This window comes from Barbus barbus (assembly GCF_936440315.1).
Source record: "Barbus barbus genome assembly, chromosome: 34".
In the NCBI taxonomy this organism is placed as follows: domain Eukaryota; kingdom Metazoa; phylum Chordata; class Actinopteri; order Cypriniformes; family Cyprinidae; genus Barbus; species Barbus barbus.
The window spans coordinates 15,851,471-15,869,346 of NC_136762.1; the positions used below are offsets into that span (position 1 = coordinate 15,851,471).

A 17,876-nucleotide genomic window follows, 5' to 3' on the forward strand; every position below is an offset into this window, starting at 1 on the left:
CTGATATTGAAGGCCAGCAGCAATTGTGTGATGAAAGTGTAAGATGCTTCTAGTTTTTTTAATAACATTACATAAATGAGTTTATTTTGTCTCCTTAAAAAATCTTGTGGATAAGTTCTTCTCTAGTATGCTTCATTCATATCTAAAAAAGGCTCTCAGGTCAAATAACCCATTTTTTCAGAACTAAACCAAACCAAAAACAATACAAAAATGAAACAAAAATCTAATATATATTTCCTGTTCTATTCATTTTCTATTAAGAACGTGGTGCCAACATCAACCTTATTGCCATATCATTCAATGTAAGGGTGCGCACATGCCAACTGGGTTTCCATGTTTAATTGGGACTTTCCATAGACGTAATGATTTTTATACTGTATAAACAGTATATTCTATTCCTAACCTACACAAACCTCACTGAAAACATGATGCATTTTTACAAAAATATCAGGTTTTGCTATCCTTGTGGGGACATTTTGTTCCCACAACATACCTTAACCACACACACACGATAGATAGATAGATAGATAGATAGATAGATAGATAGATAGATAGATAGATAGATAGATAGATAGATAGATAGATAGATAGATAGATAGATAGATCAAAGGTTCAAAGTAACAAACCACATCACCAATGTATTGTTTTAATAATTTTAATAAATTTCATTCAATGCAAGCTCATAGCATAAGCACATTACACTTAGAATTATCACTTGGACATCTGATGTTGCTCAATATACAGGCACTACTGTTATGGAAAGCATAGCTTGAGGATAGCACCTAGAATGGTGTGCACGGCACGTGTAGGACAGCCCAGGAGGAGCTCGGGACCAAGAGGCTGTAGATTTACTCTGAGAGGGCTCTCACCCCTCCAGACCAGATCGGGTCAGAATGATGATTAACATACAGATGACTGTGAAGGGCATGCTTCTGTCTGTCAATCACATGGACCTCAGCTGTATGCTTAGCAGCATTCTTCCCAAATCAATCATCCATTTTACAGCATATGCAAGGAATGCAGACAGTTTTAGGTTTACATCAGCAAATTCTCTTATACATAGCATAATCCGTATGAGAGCACATCTGAACGTTGCTTTATTGAGAGCAGTGCAAGCTTAGCGTAAACAGGTCTCCATAGCATAATGCTCTACACTACAAGGTAACAGTAACACTTTAAGAGAGACCATGCCTCAATTTGTTTAAAAATGACTGGCACTGGTGTCGAAAGATCAAATACTCAAAAAGTAAAGCTGGATTGTGTTCATTTGTTAAACATGGTGCTCTTGTGCACTCGTAAGACTCCTAACTGCTAATTTCTGGTGTCACACAATCTTTAAACATGCAGTTTGAGATGTTAAGACATTCTTGTGTTCGTTGTTGATTGTTTGTGAGGAATACAACATTGTTTTAATCCAACTGTGTGGTGACAAATATTACATCTTAGTGTTAGAGCAATGCTATTGGTGCATCTAATTAGAGTGATCCATATACTTTAAATGAAGTCCATATCACATTAGATTGCTTGAAAGAAAAGACCATTATTGTTTGCAGTAAATATATTTCAATGCAAGATAAAGCAAAAACCTTATCTTATACAATAAGGCATATGGCCATTTGCTCAGAGGCAGCATGCAACAAGGATTCGTGAATCATCTTTGCCACAGAGAAAGCTATTGATGTATATGGAAAGGGAGCAGACGCGGGGCAAAAGCAAAGATAGATTCATTATAGACTGGACAGTGGCCACACAGTCAAGACAAATCAAGCAGACAAGCCTTGATCCACCACAATACGTAGGTAAAGACACCATCAGAGTCGGGCCATTAGAGTAAGGTCATGAACAAGGGGATGAGAGTCCTCTATTCTGTATTATAGCCTCCTCAACCCCCCCCAAACACAAAAGTGCACTTAATCTTTTGCCTCGGCTAGTCTGTTGATCATTTCTTTGCTTTTCTTGGTGACCCCTCCCTCTGGCTTTGGCTCCTGGTTGCTCACTGAGGTTTTCTTCTTGGCAGCTTGACTCCCAGCGATTGGCTTCTCCTTTGCTTTTTTCACTGTTTTGCTATGGCTTGTTGTCTTTTTTGGCTTGGAAAGTGATATATTATGCCTCTCCACCTACAAGAACAAAAATTGGGACATATGGTGCATTATTCCATACTGCAAAACAACACACATGAATAAATGTCTATTATATATTTAACTGTCATATAAATTATATAATATTATACATTTAACTGTTCCTGTTTGTTTTTAAAAAATAAACATAAAAATAAAAAATGCTTTATTACATTTACCATATACACTACAATTCTAAAATTTGGGGTCAGTAATATTTATTTATTTATTGAAAGTCTTTTATTCTGCAAGGACACATTAAATTGATCAAAGGTGACTTTTTTATCATTTTACAAAAGATTTCTATTAAATACTGCTCTTTTGAACTTTCTATTCATCAAATAATCCTGAAAAAATATATCATGGAAAAAAATATACCATTAGAATGATTTCTGAAGGATCATGTGACACCGAATTCTGGAGTAATGGCTGCTGGAAATTCAGCTTTGCCATCACAGGAATAAATTGCATTTTAAATAGAAAACAATTACTTTGAATAATCAAATATTTCACAATATTACTTTTTGATCAAATAAATGCAACCTTAGTGGGCAAAAGAGACATATTTCAAAAACATTAAAAATATTACAGACTCCACGTTTTTGAACAGTAGTGTAGCGCAGTTTGTCATTTTTACCCACAAACCTTTATGGTAAACGCACCATAAAGTTAGAAATCATAAATAAACAGGAAAAGTGTGTAATTTACAGTAGAAACCCAATCACTGGCCCTCCGGTGCAAACTGTATATTTAAAATGATGTCAATAAAACAATTCTGAAAATGTGAATCATGTTTCAATTAGTATCGTGGCATCCAAGTTAGTATCTCATGACAGAAATACGTGTTAGGATGTGATTTTCAGGCCTTATTCAATGTGCTAAATGTAGATGATGTGTTTAAAACAAAAAAAGGTGATTTGCTCTGCATACTCTAAAAAAGAGATGCAGTTAGTTTTCGATGACAGCTTGTATCTAAGCCAAGTCCTTTAAAGCAAGCTATCAAAATGTGTCACAAAGGTTTATATATAACATATATAATATGTGACTCTTTTACCTTTACTTTCCGATTATGGAAGATTTCAGCTATTTTGCAAGGTTTTCATATTCTAGCAATGCTTCAGTCAAATGCCTTACACAATAGCATGATCGCAGTGATCAGTGTGAGCTTAGTTTTGATACTAATGGAGTGCAGGCCTATTAGTATCTTTTGGCACTCAACCACTTCTGCTCCATGTTTCTGAAGCCAGTAACCTTGCGGAAATCATTTGTATTCTGTTACAGTGGAAGCCAAATAGAGCCCCACTTGATAGTGAAGATACTATTGTTTCATGCAAAAAAAATAAAAATAGCATAGTGTTCAGCAAATCCTCATTGTGAAGAGGATTTAATCAGAATCGGTCCCACTGAGGATGTCCGTGATGGTGCAGCTGTATGGTGAAATACTCTAGATACATGCTGTCCAAAAGAATCACTGAACACACCTGACTACAGAACAGAGCTGCTGTCACTGTCAGAACAGTCCTATGAGAGTGAGAGAGGGAGGGGCTACATCAACACATTACATGCACATCAACACTAGAAAACTGTCCTTGTTTCAACATATTTGGTTTTACACTAAAAGGAATAATGACCAAAAATTTCAATTCTATTATTTATTCATCCTCAAGTCGTTCCATACACGTATTGCTTTCTTCTGTGGAAGACAAATAAAGAAATTTTGAAGAATCTACTACTCGGGACAGAAATCTTAATCTCAATTCTTAATTTAATATTTCTAAATTAGTGCTGTCAAAGGATTAATCGCATCCAAGATAAAAGTTTTTGTTTACATAATATATGTGTGTATACTGTGTATAATTATTATGTATATATAAATACAAACACATGCATGTATATATTTAAGAAAAATAAGTTATGCTTATATATTAAATTTATTTATATATAATATAAAATATAAGAATATGAATATATAAATGTATAAACAATTATTTTCAAAATATATACTGTATGTGTGTGTATTTATATATACATAATAATTATACACAGTATACACACATATATAATGTAAACAAAAACTTTTATTTTGGATGCGATTAATCATGATTAATCATTTGACAGCACTAGTTCTAATTAAAGATATAGGATTCTGAGTAACAATGTTTCTGTAATAAAGCCCCTGATGTCGATACGAGAACAAATCCTTCTTTTAAAGAAATAGTTCACCCAAAAATGAAAATTTACTCACTCATAAGCCATCCATGATTTAGAAAAATTGGAACAGATTAGGAGAAATTTGTAAGTTTCTTACAAATGCTCAGTTTTTCACTTCACAAGACACTGATGGACTGGAGTGGTGTGAATTTCTTGTTGATTATTATGATGTTTTTATCAGCTGTTTGGACTCTCATTCTGACGGCACCCATTCACTGCAGAGGATCCATTGGTGAGGAAGTGATGTCATGCTAAATTTTTTTAATCTGTTCTGATGAAGAAACAAACATCTTGGATGGCCTGAGGACGAGTACATTTTTAGCAAATTTTCATTACATTTTTTAACTGCATGGCAAATAGCAACCAAACCAATTCTTCAAAACGTCTTCTAAGAAAAGAAGTCATGCAGTCAGTGTTGTTATTAAGTAAAACTATTAAAAATTGTTTTCATTAATTAACAAAATAAAAGAAAAATGTTAGATGAAAGATTTTGTAGAGAAATTCTGCGTCAGCAACTAAATGAAATAAGTTTAGATTGAAGTACTAAAATGACTAAAACTGAAATAAAAATAAAAATAAAATAGAACTATATAGAAATATTAATAAAAATGACAAGCACATAAAATTACTTCGACTAAAATCTGAAAACATGAAAACTAACTATAACAGATTACAAATAATACTAAAATAACACTGCATGGAATGTAGTTTTATATAGTTTTATTTCATAGCCTTTTTATAGTTTATTTTATTTTTCGTATATAATTATATATAGGCCTATATATATATATATATAAACAAAAACTAATAAAAATGACAAGCACATAAAATTACTAAAATCTGTAAACATGAAAATAACTATAATCATTTACAAATAAAAATAACACTTCATGAAATGAACTGTCCTTTTAAGACTTTTTCTATCTCAGAACTGATAGCATTAGACCGACAGATGTTGGAGCCCTAGATTAATAAAATATTTAAATTCATACTCTTGCATTGCAATTTCATTACTTACAGTGTAATTAAGTTTCTAATGATTACCCTCATATCTGAAATTATTCATTTCATCATCATGGTAATAAAACAGGGCAATATAGCTCAACAAATAAATCGGTGACTTGAGAAAGCATCCTACCTTGCTGGACTCTTTGCTTGGTTCACTGTACAGGCTTCTTATCCGACGGCGCTCCAACAGCTTGTTATCTGTGGCCTGAGGTTTGCCCTGCTCTCCTTTAAAGGTGGCACTGTAACTGGTCTCCAGGCTGGTCTTCTCCTCCACTAGGAGTTTGTACTGAGATTTCGCTTTGATGGGTTTCACTGGTTTGACATCTCTGTAAGCCTTAAACTCCGTCCTAGAGAAACAAAGTGATTTTGTAAATGAATCTTAGGCTGAAATAATTATACATATAATCAAAAATGGTTTGTGGTTCATTGAAGACCAAAACCAATAACCTGACAAACAGATCAGCAACCATGTGGCAATATATGCTTTGTATAGATGGCATCTAATGTTGAGGCTCTGGCCTATTTAAAGAGAGTAAAGTCAATATTCAGCACAATTACTCAACCAAAACAGACACCTTGTAAAGAAATTAGGGCAAACTAATTGGGACATTGAGGTGCATCTGTTGTATTACAGCTTTATGCAGAGTGAGTGTGCACAAAATGATCTGAAAGCTCAAGAATGACTCAACAAATTTTGGGTAGACACCCACAGAGGAAATTACACTGCATGGTGACTTGATATTTTTCAAAGACTGGATCTAAATCTTTCCCTCTATCTTGTGCTTAGATCAGGTTCACTGATCTTTTGTTTCAGAGGATATACATTAGCTGCAGTGATCTGATATACTGAATCTTAGTTTAATTTCAAAATATAAAAGTACCCAATAATCAGATTGGGGGATAATCAATGAGGGTTTTCTATGACCGGTTCTAAGTTTGGTTCCCCCAAAGCTAGACTATACAGAATTAAAGCCCCCAACAAGGTTTACATTATCAATTTTCTAATTTCATGGTAATTAGGAAATATTTGTCTGCTAATATGAATGGGTTTTATGACTTTTAAGAACTGATGACACAGCTGAAATGAGCATATACTGACTTTTTAAATGGTGATTCAGAAAACAGGATTACAAATAAAGTTGCTGTTAAAATAATGCAGATACATAATGCGATTAAATGAACGCAAAATAATGATGCACACACAATTCCTGAAATGAAAAGAACAGCTGTTTTGTATAATATTTACTTAAAGTTAATGTAAAAGTGATTATTTAATCAATAGACAAGGGCATTTGAAGATGTTAAAATTACACATTGCTGCTAACTGATGAATGTACTTATATATGATATGCTCTTTTTTGCAACATACATAAATGCATAGGCTACATAGCAAACTTGTAATATATTTACCTATAAGAACTTCCAGATGTGACTTCCTCTTTAATCTGCCTGTTGAGAGCATCTGCAGCCGACCTTCTCTTTCCCTCCACTGCAACATCTTGCTCCATTTTGATCCCCTCGGACACATGCTCTTTTTTGTCTACCTTCTTTCTCCGTTCTTTACTCTCTTTTTCGTGCTGTTTTTCTTCAATCTCACATTTTTCCACACCCGTTTCAACCTCAGCAGCGGCCTGCTCCTGTTTGGAGAACTTGCTCTCAGCCTTGCAGGGTGCAGCAGGAGTGGGTTTGGGAATCCACGGATGATCTCCTCTTTTCGGAATGGGCCACGGTTTGTAATCTTTCTGGTACTGAGTCACGTTGCTGAAAGGGGTCTTTGACGGCTGATACTCGTTTCTGGGTTTGCAGCTTCGTTCTGGACGCACGCTCCAGGCTTTGAAATCCTCGCGCATCACAGAAGCGCCTGACCCGTCTTGAGATGATGATGCTGCGGCATCAGCGGCGGCGTGAGTCGCTCTGGTCGACGCCTCCTGGTGAGCGCTATGGACAGGCTGGGATTCTGTGACGACCGGCTTCTGTGATATTAATGGTTTGGGCTGAGGGTGCAGATGTTGCACCTCGGCCACATCTGAATACTTCGTGAAAACCAAAGGCACTGCAATGTCACCTTTGTCCAACTCACTCCAGAAGCGGTTGATGCAGCAAGCCCTGGTGATACAGGGCCATGCCATGATCGATAACGACGAGGCGAAGGCTTGAATCTTAAGAGAAACGATTCAGAAATGAGGACCACAACGCATACAATCTATATTTTTAATCAGAACAGCGATGCTCTTTCCTTTAAATGTCCCTTCTGATGAGAGAAATCCTTCCAGAGTGTTGAAATTCCCTGTTTCTTAGCGTACCGGCTTGCGCACTTCCCTCGGCAGAGTAATTTCGATGTGCTTGTTTTCTCAAAGGCTACAAATGTAAATGAATGATGTCTTTATAAAAAAGACACCTTCATTGACAGCTGTATGACTAGACACCGCGCCGGTTCCCGTGTTTCCTCGGAAAACGCTCGTGGTCAGCGGATGAACTATCACCTGCAGCCGTCAGCGTCTGGGCAGCATCGGGTGGAGACGCCGGTCGTTTAACCATTTCAAGACTGACACACATCCACATCCACCCACTGCTTCACCATTTCTGCCTGCAAACGCTAGGCTACATGATTCTGGGACTTGTTGATCTGAAAACCGGCTCATTACATAGGCAACATTTATGATTTTTAAGGGTCTAAAAAGAGTTATTTGGGTATATATTATTATTAATATATATATATATATATATATATATATATATACATATAAAGGGATTCCTGAATGTTCATAAAATTGTGTAAACACTTTCTGTGTGTACCACATAAATCATGAGTACATATATGCCAATGGGCCTGGGTCTCAGTTTGTCTGTAGTACTGAATGATTATTACAAAATTGTATTGAATAAATTACTAAAAAAAATATTCTTATTAATATAAGTTAAGTAACAAAGTAAAAAAAAAAGAATAAAAACATACAAATACATATACAAAACATATGCACACTTATGTAAAATATATGTCCTACATATAAAATTATGATTTTGTGTTGTTTGCAACTTTCTATTAAGTGTTATTGGCCAATTAAACTGATTTTGGCTGTAGTCTCTTAACTGATACAATTAATGTTTAATGTTTAATATGCGTGTGTGTGTAACAGCAGATGTTCTATATATGCTCCAGTTTGTTTCACTGCACTTCCACATCTGTGAATGCATGTATGGTTTTGAAATTCGGCATGAATATCAGACCCACCCTGCATGAATGAATTGCTACACCCACTTTTCTTTTGTTCTTTTTATTCTTACATGTGTACAACATACCATCTAGTGGTGCCTGCAGTGATGGCAGCATGTGTTGCATGTGCATGTGTGTTACATTGTGTAACCCCATACCATGGGGTGGGGCACAGTTAGCTCAGTGCAGATATATCTGGTGATGCTGCCAGTGCTCTGCATCTAAGTGCTTGCATGGCCAAACCGGAAAGTAATGACTTACCCAAATTAAAATATAATGTCAGAAATTCCAGAAGCAGAATTCAAAGTGGCAAAAGTGACAAGAAAAAAACCTGATGTCAGAAACCTTAGTGCAAGCCTTTCTAATGGAGTTTTTGGATGATAGAATATATCATGCACAATCTGTCTGTCCTGCTGTTAAGTCAGTGTACTCAAATTTCCACTCTTTTGCCTTTTCCCTCTAATCAGTATAGTGGGATGAAAAGTATGGCAACAGTGTACATTTTCCTGTTTTTTGTGCTTTAAATTCACATGATACAAACCTTCTTGAATCTATATGAGATATCTGCAGCAGCTCCTTGTTGATTTAATGTTTAGTATGCCCTCTTCAATAAATATTTTTATTATAATTAAACCCACCCATCTACAGACACCAAAGTAGTTTAAAATGGCATGATTTTATAGTAAAATACATACTTGTAAATGCTGCTCTCTTGAGGACCGAAGAGGAATTGACTCTTAAAATAAAGATGTTTAGATAAAGATGTACTACAATGTTTAACATCACTTTTCAATTTATTTTAAGCATTTGGCATTTGCATTGCAAAAGGGTTTTATTGCATTTACCAAATACTTACTAAAAATGAATAAAGCCAATGCATGAAATAAACCGCACAGTGATCTTGCTAAAGCCATATAACTATTTTGGTAGCATTTATTTGTTACCGCTTTGTGTAAATAAAATCAAATGAATAGAAGGCAGAATATGTCTGCATGAGGCTGTGCATCTTTTGTATTTTCATGCAAAACAGTGTTAAGTTGGATATACTGGAGTAAGACTAAAACAAATCTGGTTAAACAGGTTGTTGCTGTTACCATCAATATTGATGCATGAAGTTCCAATCTGTTTCAGTTCTTCATTTTCACTGTAATAAATGCATTACCAGGGAGTAAATACATTATTTAAATGAATAAATACATTAATTTACATGAACTAACCATAACAATATTTCAAAAGCAAATGTTTAATACATTATTAAAATTAAAACATGTATCTGTTTATATATTATGGACCTATTTATATTTAATTGACCTGAGCTAACAAGAACTAATAATGAAGAGTTGTATTTTTATTAAATAACGCTAACAAAGTTTAATAAATACTGTAGCAACTGTTTTTCTTATTATTTAATGCATTATCTAACAATCTTTTTATAGCTACCAAGTACAGTGGGGCAAATAAGTATTTGATACACTGCCGATTTTTCAAGTTTTCCCACTTACAAAGAATGGAGAGATCTGTAATTTTCATCGTAGGTACACCTCAACTGTGAGATACAGAATATTAAAAAACATCCAGAAAATCACATTGTATGATTTTTGAATAATTAATTTCCATTTTATTGCATAAGTATTTGATCACCTACCAACCAGCAAGAATTCTGGCTCTCACAGATCTGTTAGTTTGTCTTTAAGAAGCCCTCCTATCCTCCACTCATTACCTGTATTAATTGCACCTGTTTGAACTCGTTACCCGTATAAAAGACACCTGTTCACACACTCAATCAATCAGACGCCAACCTCTCCACTATGGGCAAGACCAAAGAGCTGTCTAAGGACACTAGGGACAAAATTGTAGACCTGCACAAGGCTGGGATGGGCCACAGGACAATAGGCAAACAGCTTGGTGAGAAGGCAACAACTGTTGGTGCAATTATTAGAAAATGGAAGAAATTCGAGATGACTGTCAATCTCCCTCGGACTGGGACTCCATGCAAGATCTCGCCTCGTGGAGTATCAATGATCCTGAGAAAGGTGAGGGATCAGCCTAGAACTACACGGGAGGACCTGGTCAATGACCTGAAGAGAGCTGGGACCACAGTCTCAACGGTTACCATTAGTAACACACTACACCGTCATGGATTAAAATCCTGCAGCGCACACAAGCTCCCCCTGCTCAAGCCAGCACATGTCCAGGCCCGTCTGAAGTTTGCCAAAGACCATCTGGAGGGTCTAGAGGAAACATGGGAGAAGGTCATGTGGTCAGATGAGACCAAAATAGAGCTTTTTGGTATAAACTCCACTCGCCGTGTTTGGAGGAAGAAGGATGAGTACAATCCCAAGAACACCATCCCAACCGTGAAGCATGGGGGTGGAAACATTATGCTTTGGTGGTGGTGATGGGGCAGTGGATAAGATACATGCCTTTGGTGTGAGAGACCCGGGTTCGAATCCACTGTGAGACACCAATGTGTCCCTGAGCAAGACACTTAACCCCTAGTTGCTCCAGAGGCGTGCGACCTCTGACATATATAGTAATTGTAAGTCGCTTTGGATAAAAGCGTCAGCTAAATGAATAAATGTATTCATAAATGTATTAAATGTATTCTTTGGGGGTGCTTTTCTACAAAGGGGACAGGACGACTGCACCGTATTGAGGGGAGGATGGATGGGGCCATGTATCGTGAGATTTTGGGAAACAACCTCCTTCCCTCAGTAAGAGCATTGAAGATGGGTTGTGGCTGGGTCTTCCAGCATAACAATGACCCAAACACACAGCAAGGGCAACTAAGGAGTGGCTCCATAAGAAGCATTTCAAGGTCCTGGTGTGGCCTAGCCAGTCTCCAGACCTGAACCCAATAGAAAATCTATGGAGGGAGCTGAAACTCCGTGTTGCCCAGCGACAGCCCCAAAACCTGAAAGAGCTGGAGATGACCTGTATGGAGGAGTGAGCCAAAATCCCTGCTGCAGTGTGTGCAAACCTGGTCAAGAACTACAGGAAACGTCTGACCTCTGTAATTGTAAACAAAGGTTTCTGTACCAAATATTAAGTTCTATTTTTCTATTGTATCAAATACTTATTTCATGGAATAAAATGGAAATTATTAAAAAATCATACAATGTGATTTTCTGGATTTTTAAAAAAATACTCTGTCTCTCACAGTTGAGGTGTACCTACGATGAAAATTAGAGATCTCTCCATTCTTTGTAAGTGGGAAAACTTGAAAAATCAGCAGTGTATCAAGTACTTATTTGCCCCACTGTAAATATATAATAGATGCATTAGTGTATACCTGTGACATTAGAAAGAAATTACACCATTATAAAAGACAGCATCAAAAGTGCTTTCCTTTTATTTACATTTCGGACCAGCTTATACAAATGCAAACGTGTCTTTAATGGCTGATTTTCAAAGTCATTTTTGTCAAGTAAAAAAAGTCAAGCGAACAAAATGCAAGACGACTTAGCAAATTGCCGAAAATTACATGGTGAATCTTTTTGACTGTCTTCACAAATGTAAAAATAGTACTATATTTCTCCAGGGGGAAAAGACATGAAAAGGAACAATGGCATTGTATTATGCAAAACAATTACACAACTTAATCTTTCAGCTCAAAGATTTTTGCAGTCGAAACTTGGAGATTCTATATGTTTTACCTGTTAATCACTCTCACATTCTTCTGGATAAGTTTTTAAATAACACTGAACCATTTCTTCCAGGTCGGTCTTTATATGATAATTGATGTTCAGCACAGCCAGATTCTTACATCTTTGGTTTACCGCAGTGTCCGTGAAGTAAGCTTGTAAACGTCTTTGGGCGGTTTGACCGTGACTCCCATCAAGCTTCAGCACCGGCAACGTGGCTAATATTTTCAAAAACGCATTAACATTAGGAAAGAACTTCACATCGGAGTGCTGAAGGGTTTCGTGAATGGTGCACGGCAAGCTTACTTCCTTCCCTCGGTGTTTCCATTTTATCCTCCAACAATGTAGTTCAGCAGGCAGTGTGTCTGGATGGGGCAGATCACTCCTGTAAATTTCTGCATGGGTCTCCTCAGAGGTATTGAACCTCATTTGTCCCATGACCGCAGGGACGAGAGACAAGCACTTGAGCGCCTTGAGATGATTCTCAGAGAAGATCTCCTTGACCTCCTGCGTGATGTACTCCATAACCGGCTGTGTAAGATACTCCTTAAAGAACGACTCCGCCTGTATTTCCATGGTCTCCACCACCTGTTGCTTCCGAAGAAACAACCTCGGAACTCTCACCGGGATCTCCATTGAAGTCGCCAAACTGATAGCCTCTTCAAACCAGAATTCGTGGTATACTTCCAGATTGTCAGATACCTCATACAACGAATGCAGTACTGCTGTCAGGCTGTTGGCGGCAAAAAACACATCAATGGTTTCTCCTTGTAGGTTCTTACCAAAAGCTCTCGTAAAAGACAATGCGTTCTTTAAAATAACCAACGTCACGATGAACTCAAAGTCTGCCAAGGCCTCAGAAATGGCGTAAGCGTCACTGGTGATTTGGTCGTTCCACTTCAGATCCTCATTGTCGTGTATGCTGTCCATGCACAGCAGAAGAGGCTCCATCAAATCAACGGCCATCTCGAACACATTATGAAGATCAGTCCAGGTTGAACGAGAGCCCTCTTTGAGAATGCTCTCTTTTTCTATGTTTCCCTGACACAGGATGGAGATGGCATTATCAAGTTCGCTCTGCAGCAACGGAGATCCTTTAAAAAACGCATTCGTCTTCTTTAGAACGGACATCACATCTTGCACTCCAGTCAATGGCATGCCATTAGCAAGATGAACATTAAGTGCACAGGTGGAAGTTGGTGTGATCACCGCCATGGGATATTTCTCCTTGAGCTGGGCAGCAATTACCTTCATCTTGGTGCCAAGTATCCCAGATCCCACATGCGCTTGTCCTCTGCAGTGCTCCATACACAAGCCCCAACCTTTCGTCAACTGAGACTCCAACCTCTCAGCGACAGCGACCTCCTCTCCTTCAAACGAGAGGAACTCTATGAACTCCTCTCTAAGAGTGTTGGCTTGGTCTACAAAGCGCAGGAATACAGGCAGGTGCTCTCCTTCTGGGAACTCCACTAACTCCCCAGTGACGATGGAAAAGAAGCGGCATTCTCGCACTTGCTGAAGGATCTCCTCACGCACGCATCTCTCGCAGACCTCCAGAAGCTGCCTCTGCTGGACGGCCGAACAATATTCCTCATTAACAGCCGCCGTCTCGAATCTCCTCTGAAGAAATTCATCACCCGCATTGATGCGGTTCTCGATTAGCGCTTGAAAGTTACCTGTAGTTAAGAACCGTTCCTCCTCAGAGTGCATCTCATCTTCTCTTGCATTGCAACTGAATGGAAAGTTTTGCCTTCCTATCAAAACCATGACTTCAAAGGAAGACCTTAGGAACTCTCTCAGGTCTTTTTGCTCGGGTGTCAGCTGAGGGATGTCGTCAGCGTTCTCGCTGTCATCCTGAGCGTCGCAGTCTTTTTTTGAGAGCAGTTGTTCAATTGATGACTCCACTAAAGAAACCGAGACAAACATTCAAAGCAATGATCATTCAGAGCTACAAAGTAAGATATCGGTTTAATCAGTTTCAGTTACCCAGATAAGTGATATACAGCGCTGCCATGGGCAACAGCAAACATTAAAAATGAACTGACTGATAAATGTTGACCAATCAGAATCAAATATTCTACAGAGGATGTGTAATAATCAACTATATCTTACTTACATCGTCTTTCTTTGATTTTCTGAACCTCTTCATCTGTCTGAGGAAAAAAGAAGTGCAAAGTGTAACTAGATAAATTGTGTCCCGATTTATACTGTTAAAGGGATTGTTCACCAAAAAATTGTCATGAATTACTCACCCTCATGTCGTTCCAAACACATAAGACCTTTGTTCATCTTCAGAACACAAATTAAGATATTTTTTATGAAATCTGGGAGCTTTGTTGAATAAAGTTTTTTTTTTTGCACACAAAAAGTGTTCTCGTAGCTTCATAAAATTAATGAGGAACCACTGATGTCACATGGACTATTGTAACGATGTCTTGAACCTTGACCATGGTAGTTTCCTTCCAGTCTATGGAGGGTCAGAGAGCTCTCGGATTTCATCAAAAATATCTTAATTTGTGTTCTGAAGATGAAGAAAACGTTTTTGGGTGAACTACCCTTTTAAATTTATTAACATCACTAACAATATGTAATATGTAATACTTTGCAGAAAAGAGTTATTACGCAGTTTAAAAACAAATGCAGGAAATTCAATGAGAGTACACCTGAAAGAAAAAATAAAGAAATAAAATAAAAAGAGTATTCTACCAGAACTTTGATGCGTTTGCGATGTCTGCTGTGAGGATTGCTGAGGTGGCTGGTTAAATCAAAAATCGTGGGAATAGCAGTGTCTCTTAATACTGTCCTGTAAGGGCTCTGAAAAACACAGCATCAAAAAAAAACCTATTTAAGATAATATGATAAAACATTAAGGTTCCTATCTTATGAGTAATGTTATATGCTTGTAATTTTTTAAAACAACAATTGTGAAGTATAAATTATAGTGCATTACAGTTTTGCATATCATGGCTGGTTCAAAGTGTTTCGCACACAGTCGGTAGTGCTTGTTCAGCTGATCAGGAGTTTTCTCCTCCAGATCTGCCCGGCGACAGTTCTCCACCCACAACCTACATCTGTGCAAGTACAATTATAAGAAATACACAATGACTCATTTCTTGCATAATATTTTTTTTTTTGTAGAAAACAATTATTCACTGGTTTAGGCAAGAAAACTGAGCAACAAATGAAAAAAACATTGAACACTGCCGAGTTTGACATTCATACACAAATGTTTTGTTGATGAAAACTACTGTAGAAGCTATATTATGGTCAGCATATTAAAATAAATCTTGAGTACACTTACTACAAAAATCTCTAAATCTATATTAATACAAAAAGGTTCAGCTAACTGTCTACTCTACTCTATCTTCACTGTTACAGGCATTAAGTTTGTTAACAATTTTTTTTTTTTGACCAAAAACAGCAAATTACATCATAGCATCACAGTATTCATATGTATAAATATGAGAAGCCTTGTTATATTATGTCAACATGCATTAACTAACTGCACGTCACTGATATGCAGGTGTAAATTTGGGTTGCCTTCCTCAGGAAGCATTACTTTCATAACAGTCGTCATGTTTAATTAACACAAAATCACAGTGATAATGAAGCTGTAAAAAAGTCAAACCTCTCCGGATCCCTTGGAAACCTAAAGAAAGCTAAATCGGACTGGGTGCTTTTCCTGGTACAGTTCGGAGCGGCACAAAAATTTGGCATTGTGCATTTAATGTTCAAAAGCTCTCTAGCACTCTTATTAGTTATGGTGTCCCTAATACAATCATTGCAACACTGCAAAAATGAACAAGGCGCGCAAGTATGAAACAGTAGCATTGATGGCATGCCAACCCACAATGCAATTCGTTTCAATCCCACAATGCACCAGCCATACTGAAAGCAGTAGCGATTAACAAATCGTTCCAAAGAGTCGGATCTTTTTAATGATTCGGACGAACCGGTTCACAAAACCTGATTCGAGTGAACAGCTCTTAGTTATTGTTTGCAAGCATATCAATATACTATGAAGTGTGGATTAAATATATATGTTCGCTAATATTAGATTTGTAGTGTCTGCATTTACTTTTTTTTATTTACTTTGAGTTTAAATATAATAATAAAAATAAACTATTTCCTATTCATTTTAAATGTTTCTTGTATCTACTTCTGTCTTTCTTTAGTTTGAAACACATAATGACCCTTCTGTAGATAAAGTTTTTTTTATTATTATTATTATTTGTCTTTTTAACAGTTTATGTTATAATGTGTTGATTAGTCTATCGTTTTAAAACGATAATAATCAGATGTAAATGTTTTAATCAGATGTAAATGTTTTTCACACATAAATAATGACTACTACACATTATGTTTATTTATATTGCTTTATAGCAATATCATAGTAATAATAAAAATAATAATAGATTGTTTTAAAGCAGCTTTACAGTAGTAAACAGAAACATACAGTCACAAAGGTTTTAAAACAGGAATCATTTAAGTTATAGTTTTAGGTCAAATTTTTTGTTATAATTATTTAGTGACCTCATTCGATATAATGTAGCTTTACACAGCCTCATACCAAATAAATATATGGACATGAAATATTACTTCATCATTTTAGTCAAGATAATCAAGTACTTGTTGAGTCAATAAGAAATGTTCAATATTTAAGGAAACAAAACAAAATCTTTAGTGTAAATGCACAAAGAAATCAGTCAACTGTGTTCAAAAAACTAAACTCGTGTTTTATTATTATTATTTATTGTTGTTTTTAACAGTCAAAGTTAGTATATTAGCATTCACAGTCATTCACATTAGCACTGAACTGGTTCCTCTCTCTGAGGAAACCAAGAAAGAAAGAAAGAAAGAAACCGGACCATATTCAGCTCCTAAAAAAACCTCCTCTTAAATCCCAATGTTCAGTGTTCAAGTTTGTTTTAATATTTTTGTGGCATGTTGGTATAGTATAGTAGGTTTTAGATCACTTTTGTCTCTGGGTAAGTTTATTTTGTCCTTAAATTATCCCACATTTTATCTACATTTGGCAAAACATAATGGTACCGGTATGGCAATGTGTGTGTTAATATGATTATACATGATCAATTATACATTCGTACATATGCAGGATTGTATTTAGAGATCTCAAAAACAATAATGTAGCATATGTAATCAAAAAGTTCTAAAATCATTGTTAGAATTTAACTACTCCGGTTTTATTAAAAATGAGCTGTCAAAACGGCTCTTTAAATATGCCGGGGTGTCAGGTTCATTACTACGTCATGACGTAGAGAATCATTGAATCTGAACCGATTCTTTGAAACGAACTGTTCGAAAGAACCGATTCCAGGTTCCCGTTATTATAAATGTATTTAAATAGTATGTATTTGTATATATTATGTCCAGAAATCAGCACGGACTTTGAATGAAGTGAGTTCTATATTTTAAAACTGTATAAAGAAATTTTTGGGCTCGTCCGGGATTTGAACCCGGGACCTCTCGCACCCGAAGCGAGAATCATACCCCTAGACCAACGAGCCGCGCACCATAATAATAATTAGCTTAATCTAATTTCTATCGAACTTTTCGTAGATTTACTTAAGAAAACGCTTTACTCATTTATATGTATTATTCGATAATCCACAATAAAAACCCATTTAACCCATTTGTACAGTTCTTGTAAGAACTACTGGT

The 17,876-nt window shown here is 36.5% G+C and overlaps 2 protein-coding genes across 2 annotated transcripts; both read right to left on the bottom strand.

Annotated features, from left to right (window-relative positions):
• Positions 1-648: 648 nt before the first annotated feature.
• On the bottom strand, positions 649-7,900 carry LOC306853856 (microtubule-associated protein 6 homolog). The gene is made up of 3 exons (XM_079391508.1): positions 6,747-7,900; positions 5,467-5,683; positions 649-2,117 (listed from the first exon to the last, which is right to left on the bottom strand). Exons 1-3 carry the CDS (start codon positions 7,463-7,465, stop codon positions 1,911-1,913), a joined length of 1,143 nt encoding a protein of 380 aa, XP_079247634.1. The 5' UTR covers positions 7,466-7,900; the 3' UTR covers positions 649-1,910.
• Positions 7,901-11,873: 3,973 nt separating this feature from the next.
• On the bottom strand, positions 11,874-16,057 carry LOC306854071 (52 kDa repressor of the inhibitor of the protein kinase-like). The gene is made up of 5 exons (XM_079391870.1): positions 15,823-16,057; positions 15,145-15,265; positions 14,901-15,008; positions 14,311-14,347; positions 11,874-14,098 (listed from the first exon to the last, which is right to left on the bottom strand). Exons 1-5 carry the CDS (start codon positions 16,032-16,034, stop codon positions 12,210-12,212), a joined length of 2,367 nt encoding a protein of 788 aa, XP_079247996.1. The 5' UTR covers positions 16,035-16,057; the 3' UTR covers positions 11,874-12,209.
• Between the last annotated feature and the right edge of the window lie 1,819 nt (positions 16,058-17,876).

What these genes read in the sequence shown, in the direction of transcription:
- LOC306853856 (XM_079391508.1), bottom strand. Translation starts at nt 7,465, where the DNA reads ATGGCATGGCCCTGTATCACCAGGGCTTGCTGCATCAACCGCTTCTGG. An exon ending in ACATCTGGAAGTTCTTATAG is followed by an intron (nt 5,684 to 6,746) that starts GTAAATATATTA and finishes TTGTTTCTCTAG; the next exon opens with GACGGAGTTTAAGGCTTACA. An exon ending in CAAGCAAAGAGTCCAGCAAG is followed by an intron (nt 2,118 to 5,466) that starts GTAGGATGCTTT and finishes TTGTTCTTGTAG; the next exon opens with GTGGAGAGGCATAATATATC.
- LOC306854071 (XM_079391870.1), bottom strand. Translation starts at nt 16,034, where the DNA reads ATGCCATCAATGCTACTGTTTCATACTTGCGCGCCTTGTTCATTTTTG. An exon ending in CAGCCATGATATGCAAAACT is followed by an intron (nt 15,009 to 15,144) that starts GTAATGCACTAT and finishes TGTGTTTTTCAG; the next exon opens with AGCCCTTACAGGACAGTATT. An exon ending in GAAAATCAAAGAAAGACGAT is followed by an intron (nt 14,099 to 14,310) that starts GTAAGTAAGATA and finishes CGGTTTCTTTAG; the next exon opens with TGGAGTCATCAATTGAACAA.